General features: G+C 36.5%; 1 protein-coding gene across 2 annotated transcripts in view; it reads left to right on the plus strand.

Moving 5' to 3' along the window:
- Positions 1-26,965, plus strand: part of CYP20A1 (cytochrome P450 family 20 subfamily A member 1) — a 72,000-nt gene that overhangs the window by 22,141 nt on the left and 22,894 nt on the right. For both annotated transcript variants that reach the window (XM_081242113.1, XM_081242114.1), the window contains 7 exons: positions 7,838-8,005; positions 11,758-11,836; positions 15,304-15,419; positions 16,251-16,305; positions 18,991-19,111; positions 23,616-23,727; positions 24,887-24,951. In XM_081242113.1, coding sequence (XP_081098239.1) covers positions 7,838-8,005; positions 11,758-11,836; positions 15,304-15,419; positions 16,251-16,305; positions 18,991-19,111; positions 23,616-23,727; positions 24,887-24,951 — 716 coding nt within the window. The remainder of the gene's footprint in view (positions 1-7,837; positions 8,006-11,757; positions 11,837-15,303; positions 15,420-16,250; positions 16,306-18,990; positions 19,112-23,615; positions 23,728-24,886; positions 24,952-26,965) is intronic.

Raw genomic sequence — 26,965 nt, forward strand, 5'->3', positions numbered from 1 at the left:
ACGGGCCTAGTCGCTCTACGGCATATGGGATCTTCCAAGACCAGGGCTCGAGCCCGTGTCTCCTGCTTTGGCAGGCAGATTCTCAACCAGTGCTCCACCAGGGAAGCCCTTTTGTGGTATCTTTGTCTGATTTTGGTATCAGGGTGATGGTGGCCTCATAGAATTGGTTTGTTCCTTCCTCTGCAATTTTTTGGAAGAGTTTGAGAAGGATGGGTGTTAGCTCTTCTCTAAATGTTTGATAGAATTCACCTGTGAAGCCATCTGGTCCTGGACTTTTGTTTGTTGGAAGCTTTTTAATTATAGTTTCAATTTCATTACTTGTGATTGGTCTGTTCATATTTTCTATTTCTTCCTGGTTCAGTCTCGGAAGGTTATACCTTTCTAAGAATTCGTCCACTTCTTCCAGGTTGTCCATTTTATTTACATAGAGTTGCTTGTAGTAGTCTCTTAGGATGCTTTGTATTTCTGCGGTGTCTGTTGTAACTTCTCCTTTTTCATTTCTAATTTTATTATTTTGAGTCCTTTGCCTCTTTTTCTTGATGAGTCTGGCTAAAGGTTTATCAATTTTGTTTATCTTCTCAAAGAACCAGATTTAGTTTTATTGATCTTTGCTATTGTTTTCTTTGTTTCTATTTCATTTATTTCTGCTCTGACCTTTACGATTTCTTTCCTTCTGCTAACTTTGGGTTGTTTGTTCTTCTTTCTCTAGTTCCTTTAGGTGTAACGTTAGATTGTTTATTTGTGATTTTTCTTGTTTCTTGAAGTAAGCTTGTATTGCTATAAACTTCCCTCTTAGAACTGCTTTTGCTGCATCCCATAGGTTTTGGATTGTCGTGTTTTCATTGTAATTCGTCTCTAGGTATTTTTTGATTTCTTCAGTGATCTCTTGGTTATTTAGTAACGTATGGTTTAGCCTCCATGTGTTTCTGTTTTTTACGTGTTTTTCCCTGTAATTGATTTCTAATCTCATGGCATTGTGGTCAGAAAAGATGCTTGATATGATTTCAGTTTTCTTAAATTTACTGAGGCTTGATTTGTGACCCAAGATGTGATCTATCCTGGAGAATGTTCCGTGTGCACTTGAGAAGAAAGCGTAATCTGCTGTTTTTGGATGGAATGTCTTATAAATATTAATTAAATTCATCTGGTCTATTGTGTCATTTAAAGCTTGTGTTTCCTTATTAATTTTCTGTTTGGATGATCTGTCCATTGGTGTAAGTGAGGTGTTAAAATCTCCCACTATTAATGTGTGACTGTCGATTCCTTCTTTTATAGCTGTTAGCAGTTTCCTTATGTATTGAGGTGCTCCTTTGTTGGGTGCATATATATTTATAATTGTTATATCTTCTTGGATTGATCCCTTGATCATTGTGTAGTGTCCTTCCTTGTCTCCTGTAACAGTTTGTATTTTAAAATCTATTTTATCTGATATGAGTATTGCTACTCCAGCTTTCTTTTGATTTCCATTTGCATGGAATATCTTTTTCCATCCCCTCACTTTCAGTCTGTATGTGTCCCTAAGTCTGAAGTGGGTCTCTTGTAGACAGCGTATATATGGGTATTGTTTTTGTATCCATTCAGTGAGCCTGTGTCTTTTGGTTGGAGCATTTAATCCATTCACGTTTAAGGTAATTATCAATATGTATGTTCCTATTACCATTTTCTTAATTGTTTTGGGTTTGTTTTTGTAGGTCCTTTTCTTCTCTTGTGTTTCCCACTTAAAGTTCTTTTAGCATTTGCTGTAGAGGTGGTTTGGTGGTGTTGAATTCTCTTAGCTTTTGTTTGTGTGTAAAGCTTTTGATTTCTCCATCGAATCTGAATGAGATCCTTGCTGGGTAGAGTAATCTTGGTTGTAGGTTCTTTCCTTTCATCACTTCAAGTATATCATGCCACTCCCTTCTGGCTTGTAGAGTTTGTGCTGAGAAATCAGCTGTTAACCTTATGGGAGTTCCCCTGTATGTTATTTGTCGTTTGTCCCTTGCTGCTTTCAGTAATTTTTCTTTGTCTTTAATTTTTGCTAGTTTGATTACTGTGTGTCTCGGCGTGTTTCTCCTTGGGTTTATCCTGTATGGGACTCTCTGCGCTTCCTGGACTTGGGTGGCTATTTCCTTTCCCATGTTAGGGAAGTTTTTGACAATAATCTCTTTAGATATTTTCTCTCGTCCTCTCTCTCTCTCTTCTCCTTCTGGGACCCCTATAATGCGAATGTTGTTGTGTTTAATGTTGTCCCAGAGTCTCTTAGGCTGTCTTCATTTCCTTTCATTCTTTTTTCTTTATTCTGTTCTGCAGCAGTGAATTCCACCATTCTGTCTTCCAGGTCACTTATCCGTTCTTCTGCCTCAGTTATTCTGCTATTGATTCCTTCTAGTGTAGTTTTAATTTCAGTTATTTTATTGTTCATCTCTGTTCTTTAATTCTTCTAGTTCTTTGTTAAACATTTCTTGCATCTTCTTGATCTTTGCCTCCATTCTTTTTCTGAGGTTCTGGATCATCTTCACCATCATTATTCTGAATTCTTTTTCTGGAACGTTGCCTATCTCCACTTCATTTAGTTGTTTATCTGGGGTTTTATCTTGTTCCTTCATCTGGTACCTAGCCCTCTGCCTTTTCATCCTGTCTATCTTTCTGTGAATGTGTTTTTGTTCCACAGGCTGCAGGATTGTAGTTCTTCTTGCTTCTGCTGTCTGCCCTCTTGTGGATGAGGCTATCTAAGAGGCTTGTGCAAGGTCCCTGATGGGAGGGACTTGTCATTATGATTTTGATTTGCATTTTCCTGATGGTGAATAAAATTAAGCATTTTTTCATTTGTTTATTGACCAGTTGGATAGTCACTCTGGTGTAGTGCTATTTCAAGTCTTTTGCCCATTTTTCTTTTGGGTTTTCTCTCTTTGTATTGATTTTTAAGAGGTTTTTAAAAATTCTGAATTTAAGAACTTTATTGGATGCATGTGTGTGTGCATATATTATATATGTGTGTATCTCAAGTATCTTCTACTGTGGCTTGATTTTATATGATCTGAAGCTTGTCTTTTGATGAACAGATAATAATTTTAGTGTAGTCTAACTTATTTTTTTTTGCCTTTATGTTTACTGCATTTTAAATCTTATGTGAGAAATCTTTATTTAACTTAATGTTATGAATATATTCATCTAAGTTTTGTTCTGAGAGTTTTACTGTTTACCTTTCGAACTTAGATCTGTAATCTATTTAGTGTTTATTATTTTGTAAAGAATGAGGAAGGGGGTTAACATTCATTTTTTCCCATATGGTTATCCAGTTGACCCAGCATAACTTATTGAAAAGATCATCCTTTTTCCATTGTAGTGTAATGTTACCTTTGTCAAAACCAAGTAACTGTGTAGGTCACTTGATGTATGTAAAGTTACCTTTACATATTGTTGACTAGGAAAAAATGCACAATCTAAAAGTTGTGAGTTATATTTTATTCAGGGACCTTATGAGAAAAATAGCCCAGGAAACAGCCTCTCAGCTGGCTCTCAGGAACTGTTCTGAAGAGGTAAGGGAGGAGCTAGGATATATTCCTATATATTCTGAGAAAAAAAACTGTGTAGTCAAACATTAGAAGACTACTGCTAATGGCAAAAACCAGATATCTCAAATTAGTGATTTTATTGCTTTTCTATGTATGAGAAGATGTAAGAGTCTGGGCTCATTGAAATTATTCCTTAGATATACACCTTAAATATCTAGGGCCAGTATCCTGTTTTTCTCCATTCTGAATCCCTTCAGGGTGCACCATGTGGGGAAGAGGGGCGGCAGTGGCTGATGGCTTGATGGCGGCAACATTTGTTGTTTTCTGGAATGGTAGGCAACATTCTTTGTCCACAATATTATGGAATTTTCCAATCCATGAATATGGAAGAATACCCTCCCACTTTTTGGTCTTTAGCTTTTCTCAATAATTTTTTCTCTTTTCAGTGTAGAGATCTTGTACATCTTTTATTAAATTTACTCGTATTTAGTGGTATTTTAAAAATGCTATCACAAATGCTACAGTTTTTAAATTTCATTGTTTGTTTGTTACGTATATATACAGTTGATTTCTGCATATTGACCTTGTAGTCATTAACCTTGCCAAATTCCCTTATTAAGTCTAATGGTTTATCATGATATCCGAGATTAGTGACAGTTTTATTCTTTTCCAATCCTAATACCTTTCATTTCTTTTCATGCTTTATTGCCAATTATTCTGTTATACATGTATATATTTTTTAATATTTATTTATTTATTTTTGGCTGTGTCAGGTCTTAGTTGCGGCACATGGGATCTTCTGTTGTGGTGCGCAGGCTTCTCTCTAATTGTGGCGCACCAGCTCTCTAGTTGTGGTGCACAGGTTCCAGAGCGCGTGGGCTCTGTAGTTGTGACACGCAGGCTTAGTTGCACCGTGGCATGTGAGATCTTAGTTCCCTGACCAGGGATCGAACCCACATCCCCTGCATTGGAAGGTGAATTCTCAAGCACTGGACCACTAGGGAAGTACCGCTGTTATATTTTTAATGTCATTAGTCTAATTAGTACCTTCTCTCTCTTTTTCTTGATTCATGTTTCTTAAAGTGTTTATCAGTGTGGGTCCAATCAGGAGAGATAAAGCACACAATTATTTAAATAGGGAAGGTTTAATATAAAGATTTATTAACTACAGCAGGAGATTTGGAGTAATGAGAGATTAGCTAGTCAGAAGTAAAGGTAACTAAAGAATACAGGAATAGCTGGTAAAAGGAGCAGTAACCGACTTTAGGGCTGAGACAGAGTGCCCAAGGAAGATCCCGTGCTCCCAGGACTGATACCCAGACTCTGCCGGAGGGGGCACACCTGTGGATGGCAATCTTGAAATCAGATTCTTCCCCTTCCTTAGAGTTTGTTCTTGCAATCTGTTGTGGATTATTGTTGTTCACTTGTTGAGTCTTTTCTAAACGGTTTTTGTAAAGTCTGTATTCTTTGTCATGTGTGGCCACTGAAGCATCTCTTCTGTTAGCTTAATGGTCAGCTGGTGTTTTGACAGATTTTACCTTAAACACTTGAAGCTTACAAAAGAGAATTAAAGAAACTCTCCCAGTGTTTGCAGATTGGCTTTGTGTTGGGGTCCTCCTTTAACACTTATCCAGGCTTTTTACAGCTCTACCTTTGTTCTCACTTCCTGCTTGTATGGAGCCAGAAGACCCCAGATGTGAAAGCCTAGTCTTCTCAGACCTTTTCTGAGCATGTATCCTGGTCTTGGGCATGTGCATGACTTTCTTCTTTTGTTTTTTTTTTTTTGCGGTACGCGGGCCTCTCACTGTTGTGGCCTCTCCTGTTGTGGATCACAGGCTCCGGACGCGCAGGCTCAGTGGCCATGGCTCACGGGCCCAGCCGCTCCGCGGCATGTGGGATCTTCCCGGACCGGGGCACGAACCCGTGTCCCCTGCATCGGCAGGCGGACTCTCAACCACTGCGCCACCAGGGAAGCCCGCATGACTTTCTTAATTCCCTGGTATTTGCAGAAACTTTTAAAAGCTCTCATTCCCACATTTATCTCTTCTCCCAACCCCTTCCTTCCCTGGCTCCTTGGTCTTTTCATTGCTTGTCCCAGCTGTTGTTTCATGCCCCAGCTTTTGCAGCCAGTACCTGCGCCTTTAAATGTTTTCAGCAGAAGCCACCTAGGAACCTGTCCTAGTTCTGGAAATGCTCCGAGTTGGGCCAAACAAGGGCAGCCTTTGCACCAGTTTTTTTTTTTGGCAGTACATGGGCCTCTCACTGTTGTGGCCTCTCCCGTTGCGGAGCACAGGCTCCGGACGCGCAGGCTCAGCGGCCATGGCTCACGGGCTTAGCCGCTCCGCGGCATGTGGGATCTTCCTGGACCGGCGCACGAACCCGCATCTGCTGCATTGGCAGGCGGACTCTCAACCACTGCGCCCCCAGGGAACCCCATGCACCAGTTCTTGATGGGAGTTGCCAGACAGCTTGAGACCCACAGCCACAATTTTTTTGACAGAAATGTCTGTATCGCTTCCTAGCAGTTTGCACCAGGAGTATGGGCTGCTCTTCTCTTAGCTGCTGCCTCTCTGGGATATGGGAGTTATAGGCAGGCTGTTTAAAATGCCACAGTGCTTTCTTACCACAAAGCAACGGCTTCTTTCTTCATCAAGGCTTCCCCTGGTTGTTGTAAGTCTTTGACTGTATTCCAAAGTTTTTCAGAAGTTGATTTTGACAGTTTTTGCCAGCTCATTACTTGCTTTTGGGGAGGGTTAGAGTCTTGGGATTCCCTGTCCTCCATTTTCAGTGACCATTTTGATGACCAGTGGTGATGGTGCTTTTAATAGAGCTCTGTTTTCTGCAATGCTGTTGACTTTTGGCTACTGTTGAGCTGGGGAGAGAAGGAAAATGAAATAACCTTAAGTTAAAACACTGAAGACCCCACTGTCTTACCAAGGTTTAGTTGTTCCTGTTGAATAGACACTTCTCAGTGGGTACTGGGTTTTGGTTAATTGCCAAAGTGCTGAAATGGTTGATGTTAGTTGTTTAGTTGTTTTGCACGTATTTTCACTGTTTTAGAGGGAGAGTGAGATCACCAAAGTCCTCACTCCACCATTGTGGAAGTCAGTCTGTCTTCTGGAACATTTTGAAAGAGAATTGTAATGGGAAATATTATATAGATATGATAAATTTTCAAAATTATGTTAGTGGCATATGTGTAGATCAGTGAAGTCCTTTACACTGTGACAAAATTTTCATGGAGTTGATATGGGAAATGTAGCTTAAATTTGAGTTCCTAACATGAAAGGGGCTTTATATATTTTACTTCACAAAACCCTCACTGTGTTGTGTGATGTAAGTACAATTATCCCTATCACAGCAACGTGAAAAGTGGGAGGTGTCATGCCTGTTTAACTGTTGAAACGCCTGAACCTTGGAAAAGTCAAGCAAATTGCTCAAAGTCACATTACTTCTAAGTGACAGAGCCAGAAGTAAACCCAAGGTTTTTCTGACTCCAAAGCTTTTGATCTTTTTATTACACATTGTTTTATTTATTTATTTATTTATTTATGTCTGCGTTCGGTCTTTGTTGCTGCATGTGGGCTTTCTCTAGCTGCGGCAAGTGGGGGCTACTCTTCATTGCGATGCGCAGGCTTCTCATTGCGGTGGCTTCTCTTGTTGTGGAGCATGCTCTCTAGGTGCACGGGCTTCAGTAGTTGTGGAGTGTGGGCTCAGTAGTTGTGGCGCATGGGCTTAGTTGCTCCACGGCATGTGGGATCTTCCCGGACCAGGGCTTGAACCCGTGTCCCCTGCGTTGGCAGGTGGATTCTTAATCACTGCGCCACCAGGGAAGTTCCTACACATTGTTTTTTGTTCCACAAGGGATTTGATAAATATTCGTTGGATGAAGGAATGACAGAGAGACTCTGAGAGGTTTCTGTCACTGAAGCATGTCTAGGACTTTTACAGATTCATGTATTTATTGATTGTTTACTATATCACAGCCAGTCTGTGGGGAACCTTTACCATTTTTAATTAGATACTAAGACTTTAATATCTTAATTTCCTTTAGGTTTAAGGTTTTCCCAGCCTTTGAACATTTTAACTTATATTTTCTGTTTTCATTGTTGTGGTTGTTTTGTTTTCCAAATCAGCCCTTTGACAGAATCTGGCCCTAAACTATTAGGGATGTAATTATTGGTGGAGCCAGTGTTAGCCTGACAGGTCAGTAAACACCTGAATGTTTTGCTTTGATTCAGGAGTTGAACTGTATACTCTATGAAATGAGTCTACTTGATGGATTTTTCTAAGATTTAGTAGGAGGAAATAGTAAATCATTGTGGTTTTCTGTTTTCTTTCAGCTTTCGGAAGAATTGTTGGATAAATGGCTCTCCTACCCAGAGTCCCAACATGTCCCTCTCTGCCAGCATATGCTTGGCTTTGCAATGAAGTCTGTTACGCAGATGACAATGGGTAGTACATTTGAAGATGAACAAGAAGTCATTCGCTTCCAGAAGAATCATGGCACAGTAAGTCTAGGGCCAAATTTAAAATTATCCTTTCATCAAATTGGATAGTTGAATAATGTAGACTTTGCCTCTTAAGAAGAAGGTTTAAGATTCTGTAGTACAGAATTTCCTTGTTTGGGGCTAAAAACAACAATGCAAGAAGGTTATATGTTGCTTTTTTTAAAAATTACTTTTTTAAGCAGTTACTTTTTTAAAAATTTATGTATATTATTTATTTATTTTTGGCTGCGTTGGGTCTTCATTGCTGCTTGTGGGCTGTCTCTAGTTGAGAGAGCAGGGGCTACTCTTCTCTTCCTGTGGTGCGTGGGCTTCTCCTTGTGGTGGCTCCTCTTGTTCTCTTGTTGAGCACAGGCTTTAGGCGCGTGGGCTTCAGTAGTTGTGGTGCACAGGCTTAGTTGCTCCGTGACATGTGGGATCTTCCCGGACCAGGGATCGAACCCATGTCCCCTGCATTGGTAGGCGGATTCTCGACCACTGCACCACCAGGGAGTCCCTAAGCAGTTACTTTTTGAAATTGAAAAAATGAATGGCTAAAAATATTTTCTTTTAATTTGTAGCAAGTATGTCGAGAGTTCCCTGGTGGCCTAGCGGTTAGGATTTCGGGCTTTCACTGCCGTGGCCCAGGTTTAATCCCTGGTTGGGGAACTGAGATCCTGCAAGCCACGTGGCGTGGCAAAAAACCCCAAACCAAGTGTGTTATAAAATAATACTAATTTCTAGAATAAGGAGAAAAACCATACTTAATAGAGACTACGTCCTATATAGAAAGAAATTAAAGTTGATGGAGTGTTAAAATACTAATGACATGAATATGATTTGAAGAAAGGTTAATGCAGTTGAAAACAGGTTTACTGTTTGCCTCTTCTGAACTCACATATGGACTTTATTATTCTCTATTTTAATCAGTCTCAACATTACATTTACTTGTTTCAAATCATACTTAAGTCATTTACTTCACTGCATTTTGGATCTCTGAGAAATCCCTTATTTTCTTCAAATCTATAAAAACAGATTAAATAATCAGTATAAAGTGTGTGAAACAAAATCACTAGGAACTGTGGCTTAACACTCTGTCACTGTCTAATATTATCCTTTTTCCCTTTAAAATGGTTTTATTACTTGAGTTTGATGATTGAAAAATATACATTTCTTAGAAAATGTTCACATGTTCAGGAGCGTAAAACTAAAAGTGGAAAAATCACTCTAATTCCCCTTCCTAGAGTAAACTACTCAGGTTACCCAGCTAAGACCAATTGGCTAAGGAACTCCTAAACTGTTTTCATGTTTTAACCAAGAATCAGTGTTTGACTCAGTTGTTGATATCTGATTTGTTTCATGTTGATGAGACAGCAATTTTACCATGGGACCCCCCACTATTACTTCCAGAGTTTTCTTCCAGCTGCTGATACGTATCCCTATTCTGGGTATTGTTATGCTGCCATGTTCTTCGCCTTTCTTTCCTTAGAATTTCAAAGTAGAAATAATAATTTCAAACTTATAGAAAAGTTGCAGCTAGTACTAGGAACTCCCATAATATCCTTCACCCAGGTTCACCAGGTGTTTACATTTTGCCCCATTTGCTTTTGTCATTCATTCTCTGTCTATCCATGCATCCATCATCCATTCATCCATTCCACCTCTCCTTACCCAAACCATTTGAGAGTAAAGTAGACATTTTGCTTCTTTCCCCCTAAATACTTCAGTCTGTATATCCTAAAAACAAGGATATTCTCTCATATAGCAACAACATAGTTGTCAAACTTGGGAAAGTTAGCATTCATACCATACTTTTATTCAGAGCCCGTATTCAGATTTCTTTACTTTTAGTGGTCAAACCTCTTTAATGTGAAACAGTTTCTCAGCTTTTCTTTGTTTCTTGACCTTGACATTTTTTTTTAAGTACAGGATAATTATTTTGTAGACTGTCCCTCATTTGGGTTTGACTAGATTCAAATTACATATTTTTCGGTGTGACTAGATTCAAATTATATATTTTTTGGAAGCAATCTGGTATTTTCTTAACATTACTGGAAGTTGTCAAAGGAAAGTTTTCAGACCATAAACATGACTTAAAATCCTGCCTTAAATGATCTTTAATTTCTGAAACACCCCGGGGCTGCTGTTGTCCAGCCATGCCACCAGGAGCACTAACCAGGTTGTGAATGCAGAGGCAGTGACAGCTGCACCATGACTGTTGCTTGGCTGACAGCACTCGGGAGATGTCGTCAGTCATAAGATGCATACTGATTTCACAGGCGTTAACATGTGAAAAATGTTCACCTCACACCCAACTGCATACTGTTTCTGAACTGCCCTCCAAAAACATTGTCCCAGTTATTTTCCCACCAGCATTAGCGTGCTCTTTCCTTGTGCTTTTGACATTTAGAGTTATGCGTCTTTTAAATATTTGCCTATCTTGTAAGTAAAAAATGATTTTTTATAATTAAAATTTATAATTTTATTGTTTGTGAGGTTAAACATTGTTTAATATTTTTGCTGAACAACTTGTGTTTCATCTTTTGTGGGATGCTTTCTCATGTCCTTCACCCATGTTTCTATCAATGTGTTTCTTTTTCTTACTAATCTGTAAGAGCTTTTTATTTTTATCTCAATTTTCATTTGCTTTTACTTTTATTTACAGTGCTTTAAATTATTTATTTATTTATTTATTTTTTAAAGATTTTTTTTTTTGATGTGGACCATTTTAAAAGTCTTTACTGAATCTGTTATAATATTGCTTCTGTTTTATGTTTTGGTTTTTTTGGCTGCGAGGCATGTGGGATCTTAGCTCCCTGACCAGGGATCGAACCTGCACTCTCTTTATTGGAAGTCAAAGTGTTAACCACTGGACCACCAGGGAAATCCCCTATAGTGCTTTTTTTTTTTTTCTCTTCTCCCCCCTGGTACGCGGGCCTCTCACTGTTGTGGCGTCTCCCGTTGCGGAGCACAGGCTCCAGAGACGCAAGCTCAGCAGCCATGGCTCACGGGGGCCCAGCCGCTCAGCGGCATGTGGGATCTTCCCGGACCGGGGCACGAACCCATGTCCCCTTCATTGGCAGGCGGATTCTTAACCACTGCGCCACCAGGGAAGCCCTACAGTACTTTTAATAGTTTAATTTTTCACATTTAAATAATCTGAAAGGCATATCTTTGTAAGATAAGACTTGAGGGCTCTTAACTCTATTAATAATTTTTAAAATATTTAGCATTGATTAATAAGTGTTTTGTCCTTTCCCAGGTTCTTTCAGAACTTTTGAATTATAAACAATTTTTTTAAGGGCTAATTATCCAATTTTGAAATAATTGGAAACCTATTCTGTTGTTTACCCTCTACTAATTTTTAACCTTTTTCTGGATCTCAGCCAAAGCTTATCAGTATTGCAGGTGAAGTAAAAATTTGGAATTCCGGATGAATTTTACTTATCCACTGGTACCATTATAATAAAAAATTGAGAATTGATTCTACTGCAATGTTCTTTTCCTCCCTGTGCATATACTTCTTTGAAAGGAAGGGAACTTTTGACTTTCTAATTATAATTAGTTTGGAAGTACTTTGAATGAAATTATTAAAATATATTTGTGCCCTATCCTTAAAGACTATGGAGTAAATGATTATGCAGCCCACTTGAAAGGGAGAGTTTAACTAACAGTTCTGTTGGTGAGACAGAGGTTCTCCAGCTGTTAGCTTAGATTGCTTGATATTATTTGGAAAATTTACATATTAGGTAATAGATATGTTTTCCTGTTTTCAGGTTTGGTCGGAGATTGGAAAAGGCTTTCTAGATGGATCACTTGATAAAAGTACAACTCGGAAAAAACAATATGAAGATGGTAAGTTTTACCACTATTAATTTTTTGTAAGGACTAAGGGAAATGTGCCCTAATTTTAATAGGGCTATGTCTGATTTATGAACTTACAGGTCGTGTATATTTTCTTCCTTTATGTTTTTTTCCTACATTTCCTATTGTGAAAGTTTTTCTTAAAAGAAAGGAAAAAGCAGTGAATTAGTAAATAAACTCTAGCACTCACTGCAGAATGAGGGTGCTGGAGAGCTGGTATAGCCTACAGGATTAATGGAAAGTGTCAGGGTACAATCTTGGGAAAGTAATTTAAAAATACATGTTAAGAGTCATAAATAATGAGTGAAATTATCTAAAATAAGAAAATATTCATGAGTTTTTTTGTAGTGCTATTTCTACAAGTAGAAAACCCCCCAAAAACTAAATATCCAACAATATAGGAATTTCTAAGGAAATAATATCAACATGATAAATCTGTAAGAAATGTAGCAACATAAAAAAATTGTTGGCCGTTATAACATTGAGTAAAGATATTTTCAAAACTATTTAGCGTTGGTTACAACTTTATAAAATCTACACAGAAAAATAGCAATCTTAATTTAAGATGGCCCCCCCAACATGTGCTCCCCCTTTTTTCTTTTGTATTATATTTTCTGTCAGTAATTGAATGATTGTAATCCTTTAATACCTTTATTCTGAGCTGCTGCAATTTCTGTTTTGGAAGTAAGCAGGGCAAATTAAAATACATAGGCTGCATTGGAATAATGGATTATTTTTCATGGGTAATAGTATTGCTTCCCAAGATTCTCTTCCTTTATTCTTTCAACAAATATTTATTGAGGCCTCTATGTGCTAGGCACTATTCTATGTATGTATAGGAGACAAAAAATCCCTGTCCTTGTGGGGTTTACCATTCTGGTGATTCCTTCAGTGTCCAGCGTAAGTCTAGAAAAGCCAATTTAATGGACACATTTTCTGCTGTCTGCTAGTCTACCATTCTGACTATCTTGATGGATGCATTTGGATTAATTACCCTTAATAAAAAATGTATTTTACAAATATTGGTTTTAATTAATATAAAAGGAAAATTAATAATTTATATTCTTTGATTCTAAATAAAAGTAGATTGTCTAGTATGATATGCTCCTTGAACTAAAACATGGGCATAGATCAAATTTGAGCTTTTATTGAAAATGATTATGTTTTGGTATTTATATGAGTGGGGACTCATGGCTGCGTCACTCCTCTGTTTAAGTGAGTAATTCTCAACCTGGTCTGTACATTAGAATCACTTTGGGAACTTAGAACAAAATAAAAAATATTGAAGATCAGGCCCCACCCTAAATCAGTTTATTCAGAATATGGGATAGAGGTGCTTTGGATGTCAGATCTTTTTTTTTTTTTTTTTAATCAAAGCTCTTCAGATTATCCTCATGTACTTGTAGGATTGAGAATGTACAGCAGTAGTTCCCAAACTGCTACACATTGAATCTTTTAAACTTTTTTGAAGCTTGGCTTTCGCTCCTGAACATTCAGATTTAATTGGTATGAGGTGTGGTTTATATTTTATGATTTTTTTTAAAAAAGCTTCCTAGGTGATTTTAATGTAAGCAAAGTTTGTGAACCATTGCAGTACAGTGTTAACAATTTCTCATTTTAATCACTAATGTGTTATTAGACTCCTTCAATTCTATAAATAATGAAGACCTAGAATATCCTGGTATGTTTTTCATCCTGGGGAGGTGTCAGTGAACAAAACAAACAAAAATTCCTCTCCTTGTGGCACCACATTCTAGTGGGAAGAGACAGATGAGAATCTGAATAAGTAAACTGAATAGTGTGTTAAAAGATGAAAGTTGCTATGGAGAAGATTAAATCAGGAAGAGGGATAGGAAGTGCTAGGGGTGGGGAGATTATTAGGAAAGGCCCCACCAAGATTAGGTGACTTGAGCAAACACTTGCAAGAGATAAGGAAACCAGTCCAGGCAGTTCATGTGTATATCCACAAGTAGTTGCAAAATCCTTGAGGTAGGATTCTTCCTGATATATTTGAGGTACATCAGGGAGCTGTATGCCTGGAGTGAAATGAGTCAGAAGAAAAATAGAAGGAAATGAGACCAGAAAGATTGGGGGGATGGAACAGATTTTGTCTGGCTTAGGTATGACTAGGTTGCTACTATGAGATTGGAAGAAGCCACTGGAAGATTTTGAGCAGAATTATGAATCTGAGTTATATTTTGAAAGGATCACTCTGGCTGCTGTCATAAAGGGGCTCAGAGCAGAAGCAGGGAGACTAATTAGGGGGCTACTGCAGTGAGCCAGGCAAGAAAAATAATGTGGCTTGGACTAGGTGGCGGGTAGCAGAAAATATAAAATTTTTTTTAAAAGAGTAATAAGAGAAATTAATTCTGTATTTTGAAGGTTAGAGCCACCAACATTGACTGCCAGATTAGATACGGGGTATAAGAGAGAAGGAGACACCAGAGTTTTAGGCCTGAGTCACTGGAAAATGAAATTAATAGGAAATAAGATGGGACAGACTGTAGAAAGCTTCAGTTTTGAGGCGAAAGATCACGACTTCAGTTTTGGATATGTTTATGTTTAGTATGCTTCAGACGTCGAAGTGGAGATGTTGAGTTGATTGTCAGATATATGAAACTGAAGTTCAGGGGAAAGAGATCCTAAATGGAAATATAAATTTGGAAGTGTTCAGTACATAGATTGTATTTAAGGCTTTGAGAATGGTGATCACCAAGGTAATGAATATAAATAGAAAAAGAGGAGAGGTCCAAGAAAAGAGATCCCTGACCTTGGGCATTCCGTCATTAAGAAATTTGAGAGGTGAGAAGGAATCGACAAAGGATACTGAGAATGAACTGGCAGTAAAGTGGGAGGAAAGTGTGGAGTCCAGGAGAGTGTGGAATCCTAGGAGCCAAATGAAAAAGTGCTTCCTACAGAGTAAGTGACCAGCATCAGATGCTCTGATAGGTCAGGTAAGATGGGGCCTGAGAAATCTGTGGATAATTTTCTTGATAATTGGATTAATCTTCCAAGTGTCAGAAATTTACTTTTCTGATTATTTCACATCTGTTTCAGTCTCTAAATGAGTGATGCCTGATTTGGGAGAACAATAGAGTTAAGAAGACAGAATTTAGAAGGAAGGTGAATAATACCAGGGGAGGGATATATGTGTAAAAGGCCTCTAAGGGGCTAGCATTGTTCTATTTCTCAACCTGGGTGTTTGCTTTACAGTTGTTTGTTAAATTGTGCGTGTATGTTTTATGCACTTTTTAGTGTATGTGTTAAATTTAGCAAAAAGAAGAAAAAAAGTAAGTAGATGAGTTTAAACATAAATTAGCTTTTAAAGCATTATTGGTTACTACTTTTAACTTTGAAAGTTTTATTCTGCACATAGGAACATTGTAGAGATACAGAAAAATGTTCAGTCCTCACAAATGCTTATATTCTAAAATCTTTTTTTGTTTTTCTTCTCTAAGCCCTTATGCAACTGGAATCTATTTTAAAGGAAATCATAAAAGAACGAAAAGGAAGGAATTTCAGTGAACATATTTTCATTGACTCCTTAGTACAGGGGGACCTTAATGACCAACAGGTGATGTAATTGTTAAATGTTTATCAAACAAAAGATAATCAGACATGTATAGAGTGTGCTTTTTATCCACTTTAACCCAGATGCCCTCCTAGAATTCAATGGCTTTTTTTCTTTTTTATTGTACATCATCCATAAATAGTATTTAGTCTCCTGTTATTTAGTTCTTTGAAGCAGCTATATAGTATTAATATTGGAGTAAGCAAATATCGAACCAAAGTTCTCTGACTGTAAAAGAGGAGGACTTGGATAAGCCTGTACTGACTAAGCTGCTCTGCCTACATGACCAGGTGTGGCAGCTTGGCTTGTTCCCAGTGTGTGTGTCTGTCACCCCAGCGCACCACTGGGATATTGTGTGTTTGCGGTGTTGTCAGGCAAAGGACAGGAGTGGAGCTGTTACTGCCACACCTACCTGTTCAGTGTAGGAATCTTCTGCCCTACTCTATGCATGCAAGTCCTCATAGACAAAAGCGGTTTTCTGGGTGTGTGTGGGTGCAGAAATTCTATCAGGATCCAGGACAGTGGCAGGCTCTTCACTGTTCCTGAGTCTTCGTTGCTGCTCTAGGCCAAGCTAGAATGATAGCACTGAACCAGTTTGTTTGATGTATCATGAGCCAGTAATATTACTGGGTAAGTGTTCACTGTATCACAAATGCAGTGCAGTGTTTCGGTTGGTTTTTTCATTATATAGATTTTCTTTAAGTGAAAACCTCATAAAGAAATAACATGTTTTCCCTTTCCTTAACTCCCATTTTGTACTCTAGGTGATTTTACTAGGGCCTAATATAGGCCACCTTACATTTCACACTTTCTAAACTGAGTTTTGTTTCCTAGATTCTAGAAGACAGTATGATATTTTCTCTGGCCAGTTGCATAATAACTGCAAAATGTAAGTATAAATTGATTTGTTTGAGATAGGTTATAAAATATATAAGGATAAAGCTATTCTAAACTAAAGGAAACACTGTTTGCAAGACCTCTTTATAATTTCCCTTTGTTCTTCTTTTTTTATTCTTGTTTGAAAGGTTTGATTCACACAGGCACCTTTTTGTTTTTTTTTTGAAACCCCAGATGCTCTGTGCCACCTCTGAACATTGCCATAAATTTCTTGACACAGTTTATGGATTGTGAATTCTAGTTAGTGCCCAGCCAGAGCTGTGAGCTTTTCAATTTCCTGCTGTGGCTTTTCACTTTGTCTTCAATCTAGTCTGCTATTATTAAGACCTACCAACAGAGGATATAGGCCACAGAAATCATGATTTAAAAAGAACTCTTCTCTTGGTGGAATTGAAGGTGATTATTATTTAAAATTCTAAAATGGGTGATATATTTCTAGTTTCCTTACTGGTTTTTAGTTTATCAGACTACCATTTGTTTATACAGTATTTGTAAAAATTTGTATATCCATAAAAATATACTGACATAAAATGCTAAAGGAGGTATTAAAACATCAGTTTAAAATCTAAAGAATTTATGTTAACTTGAAGGATTTCATTCACAACTCTTTCTGTTTAAGAAAATTTTAAAAAGGATGAGTATAAATGTAAACTTCCTGTATTTCTTCTTTGTAAAATTTTTGATATCTAGACATGTCCAGATATTATAGATTAAATGGAATTTAGGTAAGCATGTGTCAAAAATAATGTATCAAACCTTTTAAATACTTGTTTAAAAAATTATTACATTAAAATATATCTTTGCTAAAGACCTTCAAAAAATCTGCATCAGTTATACTCTGGATACCATAAAAAGTGACCATTTCCAAGGTTGATTTAATATTTTAATCTTTTTTGCAGTTTTTAGGGGGAATTTTCAGAATATTGCTATTTCTTTGCATGTGGGTTGGTTATTTTTTAAGGCACCTCTGAAATTTTGAGAGTCAAGATCGGCAGGAAACCTTAATTAAAGTCCCACCTCTGCAACTTAGCAAGTCTTAGCCTAGAGCAAGATACTGAACTCTGCATTTCTTTCCTTTTCTAAAATAAGGGTGACCTCCAAGGTATCTTTCAACTATAAAATGGTGTCTTGATTCAATAGTATAATTAAAGAACATTAAGTGGCTTAAAATCCCATTTTAAAGCTATCCCCTCTGTCATACTCTTTAATAGAGTTGTACAAAAGAACCAATGTTTGAGGTTATTAAGCATATACAGTTAAATTAATTTTAAGTGATAATCTAGTCCATCAGTGTGTATGAGTGCCTACTGTACGCAAATCCTTGTGCTAAATCTTTCAATATTATATATTACTACATATTGTTGTAAAATTGCATACATGTACATATTGTACACTGTCCGTGTAAGTTTTCATATCACTTGTGAAATAGAAATTCTGCAGTTCACTCAAAAGCCATAATAAAGAAACATATGTAGGAAAAAGTTAAGGTCCGCTACTCCTATGCGTTTTATGAACTCTGGGTGTGAGTAAATTATCAAAGTAATTGAGCATGAGTTAGCTGTTGATTTTATTGACAATAATATTTAGTGCAGAAAGTGAATTATGTATTTTCCAGGCATTGGAATTGGATGATAAGTGACTTAGGTGAACATTTAAAAATATTAACTTTGAGATAAATTTAAGCCAGCCCTTTAGCTCAGGGAAGAGATAATTAATAAGCGGAAGTAGAAATTATTAAATGCCTTTTAAGAAGTACTTGACATAGAAAAAGTAGAGCTGTACATAGAGTTATATCAAGCATAGTCTAGGGAAAGAGATGTTATGTGTCTGGATGGTTCCATTTGAACAGTTGTAATCCCAGTGGATTCCTAAAGGGAATATAACTACTCTGTTTCCTCTGTTTTATGTTCATCATGTAATTAATTTTCTTACCTTTTGATTTCCCCAGTGATTATAATCCATAGCCATTTTAAGCAAAAGTAAGCCATAAGCTAGTGATCTTCCAGTGTTGGTGTTCATAAAAATAATTGTGGTATTTGTTAGAAATATAGATCCCTGGACCACACCCTAAACCTACTGAGTCAGGATCTGTGGATGGTGGGGTTGTGCCATCAGCCACCTCCCAGAAGAGTTTTGAGAACCACTGTCCTAAGCAATAATCAGTCTCAGTTCTTGAACCAGTGTATCTACCTTTACAAGTAAAAATTTAGAGTAATGATTTGTAGGTAAATCTCCTGCTACTTTGATGTGTATGAATCATTTAATTAAAGCTCCTGAGGAAATTGATAAATCAGTTTTTTGCTTTTACGAGGTCGATTGAACCAAACAGTTCATCACAGTTATCAACATTTAACACTTCCCCAGATGTGAAGTTTATTTATTATCATTACTATTTTATCTAAGGTAAAATGTATTAAGTGCCTTTGATTACTTGCCAGTTTTAAGAAAGAAATCTAGATTTCACTATCTCTTTTTGGGAATATTCTGTAAATATTCATGTTCTGTTCAATGAAGTACAAATCTTGTGAACAATCTTGTTTTATCTTTTGGTAGCATTTACGTATCTTCTGTATCAGAAAAAAAGGAAAATATCAAAAAATAATAAATTTGTTTCTTATTCTGCACCCAAACTATGAATTAGCTGCTTTCATTGTTATTAATATAAATTTTCGCTTAGTGTGTACCTGGGCAGTCTGTTTTTTAACCACCTATGAAGAAGTTCAGAAAAAACTATATGAAGAGATAGACCAAGTCTTTGGGAAGGGACCTGTAACTCCAGAGAAAATTGAGGAGCTCAGGTAAGAACACAATAAAAGGAAAGAGGAGATCTTTAAAGGGTAAATTTGAATCGGCTTATCTAATTTAAAGCTAATGCTAATATCTAGGAGAGCTATAAATTTTTACAGGACTTAAAGTATTTACATACAGATTTTAATGGATAACTTAACTTGCTTTTTAAAATCTTAAGGTACTTTTGGGAAACCTTTACATGAGCCTGTATAAAATAGTATCAGTGATATCTAATAAGTGGAACATCTACACCTTGTTGGTACAAATGCAGAATGGTACAGTTCTGTTAGAAAACAGTGTGGCAGGATCTTATGAAGTTAAACATACCATATGACCCAGCAGTTTTCCTAGGCATTTACCCGAGAGAAATGAAAACATATGTCCACACAGAGACCTGTATGCAAACATTTATAGTAATACTATTTATAATAGCAAAAACTGGAAGTAGTCCAAATGTTCATCAACTGGTAAATAGATAAATTGTGTTATATCCATACAAGGAAATGTTACCAAGTAATGAAAAGTAACACAATATCAATACACACAACAACACGGATAAATCTCTTTATGCTAAGTAAAAAAAAATCAAACACAAAAACTGCCTACGATACATTTCATTTAGGTGAAATTCTAGAAAAAGCAAAACTATTGTGATAGAAAGTAGATCAGTGGTTGTCTGGGGCCAGAAATGGGGAGGGGGTCAATTACAAAGGAGCACAAGGAAAGTTTTTCAGGGTGAGGGAAATGCTCTATATCTTTTTTGTGGTTGTGTTCACACAATTATATATAATTACTAAAATTCATCAAACTGTACAGGTAAAATAGATACTTTTTCTTCTTTTTTTTTTTTTTTTTTTTTTTTTTTTTGCGGTACGGGCCTCTCACTGTTTTGGCCTCTCCCGTTGCGGAGCACAGGCTCCGGCCGCGTAGCCTCAGCGGCCATGGCTCACAGGGCCTAGCTGCTCCGCAGCATGTGGGATCTTCCCGGACCAGGGCGCGAACCCGTGTCCCCTGCATCGGCAGGCAGACTCTCAACCACTGCGCCACCAGGGAAGCCCCTAGATACTTTTTTTTACCTTAATTAAAAAGATTTAAAAAAATAACAGCTGTGACTTCTTAGGGGGTTGGAAGTCTGAGACTGGGCAGCAAGCAACCTTACCTTGGATAATCTCTTTCAACTATAGAAAAGAAGATAGGGATACAGCCATTGGAAAGAACTCAAAGCTATGGGTTTCACAGGGAGACTTTTGTTACCAATTCTTTAAAATGTAGGAAGCTTTATTTATTACAATTAAAAAAGTAATACATACTTGTTTTTTTAAATTTTTTTTTATTTTTTTTTATTTTTTAACATCTTTATTGGAGTATAATTGCTTTACAATGGTGTGTTAGTTTCTGCTTTATAACAAAGTGAATCAGCTATACATATATCCCCATATCTCTTCCCTCTTACGTCTCCTTCCCTCCCACATACTTGTTTTTTGAAGTTTTTATAATACAGAAGTATATGAAGTGGAAGGTGAGTGTCCTTTGTAAAAGAGATAATAATTGTTAACTATCTGTATTGTTTTTCCAGACTTTTTCTATGCATATATACATATGTATTTAACACAAAAAAATTAAAACCATTTAAAAATACAAAACATGTAACTCTTCCGTAAATTCCATGTTTTCTCTAAATGTGCTGTGGACAGTGTTCCTATACGTAGTAACTCCACATCCAGTCAGTGACTAAGTTCTGTTGATTTACTTTCCAAACAACATTTAGTTGGAAGTTTAGTTTTAGTTCTTTCCATTGCCCCCACTGCCTAGAGCACTATCAGCTTGTCTGGGACATTTCAGCAGCCTTGGATCTGCTTCCTTCCTATGCATTTTCCAGATTGCTATTGGAGCCTGTGACTGTACACTGTCATCACTTCAGCTACTTTAAAAATACACATAACCTGTGACCAATCCCAAACCAACAATCTCTGGGCATCAGAAAATTTCAGAAGCTTCTCAGGTGATTCTAATGTGTAGCCAAAGTTGAGAATCACTGTGCTAGTCATCTTTCTATATCTGGGGAGTCATATCTGATCAGACTCCCTGACTTAACATCCTTCAGTGTCTTCTGGTTGCCCTTAAGATAAAATTTAAACTCACCAGCTTAGCTTATAAGGCATTTCAGGAACTAGGCCTTGCATTCCTCTCTCACCTTATCTCATTACTTGTGTCTCTTCATACCCTTGGATTCAGCTGTACTGAAATTCTTTTGTTTCTTCAAATGTAAAGCACTCTTTTTTATCTTCTGGCTTTTGTCGAGATTCTCTCTTCCTCTCTCCTCTAGCTAACTCCAGTTTTTTCTGCAGGTCTCAGCCTAAGTGTTTATTTCTCTGCAAAGTCCTTTCTCTAGTTAGGTGCTCTTGCCATGTGTCCCCTAACACCCTGAACTTCCTTTATCATAACAGTTACTGTGCCCTTTTTTTTTTTTTTTTTTACCTCTTTTACTTATCTTTATGGCCACAGAGGAAATAGAGGTTAAAGAGAGGCTGGAGAGAACTATTATAAAATTCCAATTAATACCATCAGATAATTTGCGAGCTGTTGCATTCACTGAACCCAGAACAGATGTCAGTAAAAAGAACAATCAGAGAAATTTCTGGAATGGAGCAGCTCCACTAGTAATTTCAAAGCCTTCCTGACTATAGCACCCTAAATAAGAAGCTGTGTTTCTAGGAATACACTCAACTGGTTGTGCAGAACAGCCATGTTAAACTAAGCTGAGGAGATCTGACATTGACTTCTTTGCCATCCATCTTTTTAATCAACTTTATTGAAGTATAATTCACATATGATAAACCACATTTATTTTATACTGTGCTCTTTTTTTTGTATTTACGTTTTTAATATCCTGTGCCTTTTTAATTGTTCATTCTTGATGTCCCTTCCTCCGTCCCTTCCCCTGCCAAGTAGACTTCGAAATTCTTTGAGGGTATCTGTCTTGTTCACTGTTGTAGCTCAGTTTCTAATGTAGTAGGTACCCAAAAAATATTTGTTCAAAGAGGAAAGGATGTTTCCTCTTGTTTTTGTTGCTTTTAGAAATTACAAAAATCAGCATTCCTATGTTTACATCTTTGCTGATATTTCTGATTGTTTCTATTAATAAGGTTCAACTGGCATTTACTATGGATCCAACTCGTTATTTTTAATGGATGCATAGTATTGCATTGTATGAGATTATTATTTAAGAGTATATGCAATAGTGTAGTGTTTCGATTAGGGGCTATGGAGTAACAGACTTGGGTTTGAATCCTACCAATACCACTTACCTGCTGTGCACTTTTAAACAATTGCCTCATTTTTAAAATCTGTAAAATTAAAAGATAATAGCATCCATGAGTTTCTTATAAGGATTAAATGAGATACTGCATAGAAAGTATTTAACAGAACTGGCTCATAGCAAGATTTCAATACATTTTAGCTTTTATTCTCATTGGGAGGCACACTTCATATTTTCATATATATTGCCAAGTTATCCTTCAGAAAGGTTGTACCAATTTATACTTCCACCAACTGAATATGGATGTCCTTTTCCTTATTTTTTGTTAGTGTTTGTCTGTGACAGTACTCTTGTTCATCTTTGCTAATCTGGCAGGTAAAAAAATTTGCTTTGATTGGCAATCTTTCCATTGTTAATGAGGTTGAGTATCATTTCTTAGTTTCCAGGCCATTTGCATTTTTTCTTTTTTTTGTGTGGATTGCTTTTTTATATTTTCTGTCCATAATTTCTATTGGGGGTATTTGATCATTTTAATTATGAATTTTTAAAGAGCTTTGATGCATTAAGGATATATTTACTGTAAATATTTTTCCTACTTAGCTTTTAATTTTACTTATGATTGCAAGTATGAAAAAAAAACTTGCATAGTCATATCATTCAATATTTGTGTTTTTCTTTATGGTATCCTTCATTGTTTCAGTATTTTTATAATTTTTAAGTAGAAAAGTCTTCTATTAAAATTTTTATTAAATCCTTTATTAAAAATAAAAGACGTTGGGGGCTTCCCTGGTGGCGCAGTGGTTGAGAGTCCGCCTGCCGATGCAGCGGACAAGGGTTTGTGCCCCCGTCTGGGAGGATACCACATGCCGCAGAGAGGCTAGGCCCGTGAGCCATGGCCGCTGAGCCTGCGCATCCGGAGCCTGTGCTCCGCAACAGGAGAGGCCACAACAGTGAGAGGCCTGCGTACTGCAAAAAAAAAAAAAAAAGACGTTTCTACTCAAAAATTTAAAAAATATTGTTTCGAGTTTTTTTCTGGTACTTTTAAAGTTGTTTTTATTTGTTTAAATCCTTACTCACCCGGACTTTATATACCTCTAAATATATAATGTACTTTAAGCAAATAAGAATTATGATATGACTATTTCAAATTAGGAAGGTTATGAAAATTGTTGAATGACACTTTAAAATGTATATACATTTCAAACTGCCTCTCCCAAAATAAAGATCTTCAAAAAAAAATTTTTTTTTAACAGGTATTGTCGGCAAGTACTTTGTGAAACTGTTCGGACTGCCAGACTGACCCCAGTTTCTGCCCGGCTTCAAGATATTGAAGGAAAGATTGACAAATTTATCATTCCTAGGGAGGTAGGAAACATTTGGTGTACTTAACCCATTCAGTTATTCTTTTCAACTCTGTTAGTGTGTGTTTTTAAATTTTATTGTTTAAAGTGTCCAATAAATGTTGCCTATTGTTAAATCAAAGACAAGTGTTTTAAATGACAAAATATGTGCTTGTTTTAAAGTTCAAACAATATAAAAGAAAGGCTCCTTTCTCCACAGGTACTACTGTGAATAGTTTAGTGTTTATTTTGTAGGTCTTTTTCTGTATATGTATATTACTCTGTGTGTGTATATACATGTATACGTATGTATTTTAAAAACCAAATTCATATGTGAAAGAGTACTCTTTATATATTCTTTAATTTTTTTCTTTTATTGAGTGTACCATGGCAATTGATACAACTGGCACTTACTATGGATCCAACTCATTATTTTTAATGGATGCATAGTATTGCATTGTATGAATGTACCATAATTTATTTAAGCAGTCCCCATTGATGGAAATTTAGATTGACGTTAATTTTTTTCATTATTACAAATTGTATACTTGTACTGGTATTGGGAGAGCCTTAGAAAAGGAGTTTTGGGGCCAAACAGCACATGTGTGTAAAATTTAAATTGCCCTCTAAAAGGCAATTTATACTTTGAGCAACAGTGTATGAGAATGCTTTTCCTCTCCATATTCTTACCACATCTGGATTTATGAACCTTATATGAAAAATTGTCTCTTAATTTGCTTTCCCCTGATCATTGGAGAGATTAAACAGCTTTTCATATATATATTAACAGTTTGTATTTCCTTTAACTTCTTTCTAGTGAGTTTATATTGTCTTTTTGTATATTATACATATTAATTGTCACTTATATGGCAAATTTTTTTTCCTGTCTGTTATTTATCTTCTACTTGTTTTATAGTGTGTTTTTTGTTTTATTTTTACTGGATACGGGTTTTAAATTTTCACATAGTGAAGTCTGTTATTCCTTTATGGCTTCGATATTTTGTGACATGCTCATCCTTCCCACTATGAGATCACCAAAGTAATGGCCTGTGTTTTCTTCTATTATTTTATTTTGTATTTTGTATTCACTATCTATATTAAAAGAGCATTTAGATAAGTTGGCTTTCTGGGCATCATTTTGTCTCTGTTAGACCTTGAATAACTAGAGTAATTTTTTTTTGCAGACCCTTGTCCTCTATGCCCTTGGAGTGGTGCTTCAGGATCCCAGTACTTGGCCATCACCATACAAGTATGAAATTTCTGTCATTGTCTGTGCAATTATTGATTTTTATGTGTTTGCCTGTTTTGTGTTTCTTTTTAAGTTTTGAGGAGAAAATTCAATATGTAACAGGCATATAACAAAAGAAAGCCACTGCCTTCCCTGTGTATCTTCTGCTCACTGCTTTTTCTTTCATGAATCTACTGTCTGCTACCCTTTGTCTCTCCTATTACCACTTCTATCCTAAGATCTATTTAATTAATTAATCTCTACAATTATTCTTTAATTTCAATGGTATTTTGGAGTTCTTTACTGATAAGTGAGTATTTTTAAATTAATTACTTAATTTTATTTTTGGCTGTGTTGGGTCTTTGTTGCTGCACGCGGGCTTTCTCTAGTTTTGGCAAGTGGGTCTATTCTTTGTTCTGGTGCACGGGCTTCTCATTACAGTGGTTTCTCTTGTTGCGGAGCATGGGCTCTAGGCGTGTGGGCTTCAGCAGTTGTGATACGCGAACTCAGTAGTTGTGGCTCGCGGGCTCTAGAGCGCAGGCTCAGTAGTTGTGGCACACAGGCTTAGTTGCTCCGCAGTGTGTGAGATCTTCTCATACCAAGTATCGAACCCATGTCCCCTGCAATGGCAGGCGGATTCTCAACCACTGCACCACCAGGGAAGCCCTGGTAAGTGGGTATTGGTTGTGCAGTTTCTTTGTTTTCCTTTTTTTGGTCTCAATTATTAAGCTCTTTAGTCGAATGCAGAAAATAGGTGTTGTGTGTATATTGTTATGTGTGAGAACAGCAAGGGAGGGAAAAGGTGAAGAATAAAGCTGATATTGTTTGCCTCCTAGGTAGGCATCTGGTAAATCCGCCTTAAAGAAATGGGTTAAGATTTACTGCCCTGGAAGAAGGTTATACGTTGAGTTGATTGGGACTAAGAGCTGTGTGAAACGCAGGGGACAGAGTTGATGACATGGTTGAAATAGTAGAAAAACCTACTTCTGGAATATAAGGATGGGACATTTTAAGTGTTCCTATCATTTTAGTTTTTAATATTACAATGACATTAAAGGGGAATCTTATTGATAAATGAAATAGCAGTCCTTCAAAATCTTCTGTAAAAATTAAGTAAATTTTATATTCCAAGGGGCTTTTGTAGCAAAATTAAAGATATACATTGGTTTAAAAAAAGTATGCTTATATTATAAAAAATTAAAATTTCAAATTTTAAAACCTTAAAAAAATTTCACGTGGAAAAATGCCAAGTTTTTGATAAACTTTAGGTGTAATGTGAAAATCATAAGAACTTTGCTGGAACTTTTGACACTATTCCTATCCTCAAAGCACTCAGAGAATCTAGATTACAGATTGAAAATACTGAAAGAAATATATGCTAAAGTGTGGAAATCATTTTTACGAATCAAATGCAGTCAAACTTAAGAAATGTTATTAATAATGTTGTATACCAAGGAAAAGCTTTCTTAGGTTGTGCAGCTCATCACCCATTCCTTGTGAAAAGTCCAGAGATTCATTTGTGTCAGCACCTTGAGAGGATCCTTAAGAGACTAATTCACAGTAGCAAAAATGTTCGTAGACTGAGATAGACCCTGTAGAGATAATTGATTAATTACAGTTTAAATATGTGTCACACAGAGGAAGATGAAGAGGTTGACTTTTTTCACTATATTTAATGCTCTTGAGGTCAACAAAGGATGTTGCATATCTTTTCATGGCTGAGTAGTATTCTATCGTATGGATATGCAGGGTTTGTTCAACTTTAACCCACTGAAGGACATTCGGTTTGTTTGCAGTATTTTGCTTTTAGGAATAAAGCTGTTATAAACATCTGTGTACAAGTTTTGTGTGAACATAGGGTTTCATTTTTTAGGATAAATGTCCAAGAGTACGATTGCTGGGTTATGTGGTTAGTGCATATTTAATTTTGCAAGAAACTGCCAGGCTATTTTTCTCAGATTCTTAGCAGCAGTGTTTTGAGAGATTCAGCTTCTCTGCAGCTTCGATAGCATTAACTATTGTTACTATTTTTTAT

This window comes from Mesoplodon bidens (genome assembly GCF_964165515.1).
Source record: "Mesoplodon bidens genome assembly, chromosome: 8".
Classification (NCBI taxonomy): domain Eukaryota; kingdom Metazoa; phylum Chordata; class Mammalia; order Artiodactyla; family Ziphiidae; genus Mesoplodon; species Mesoplodon bidens.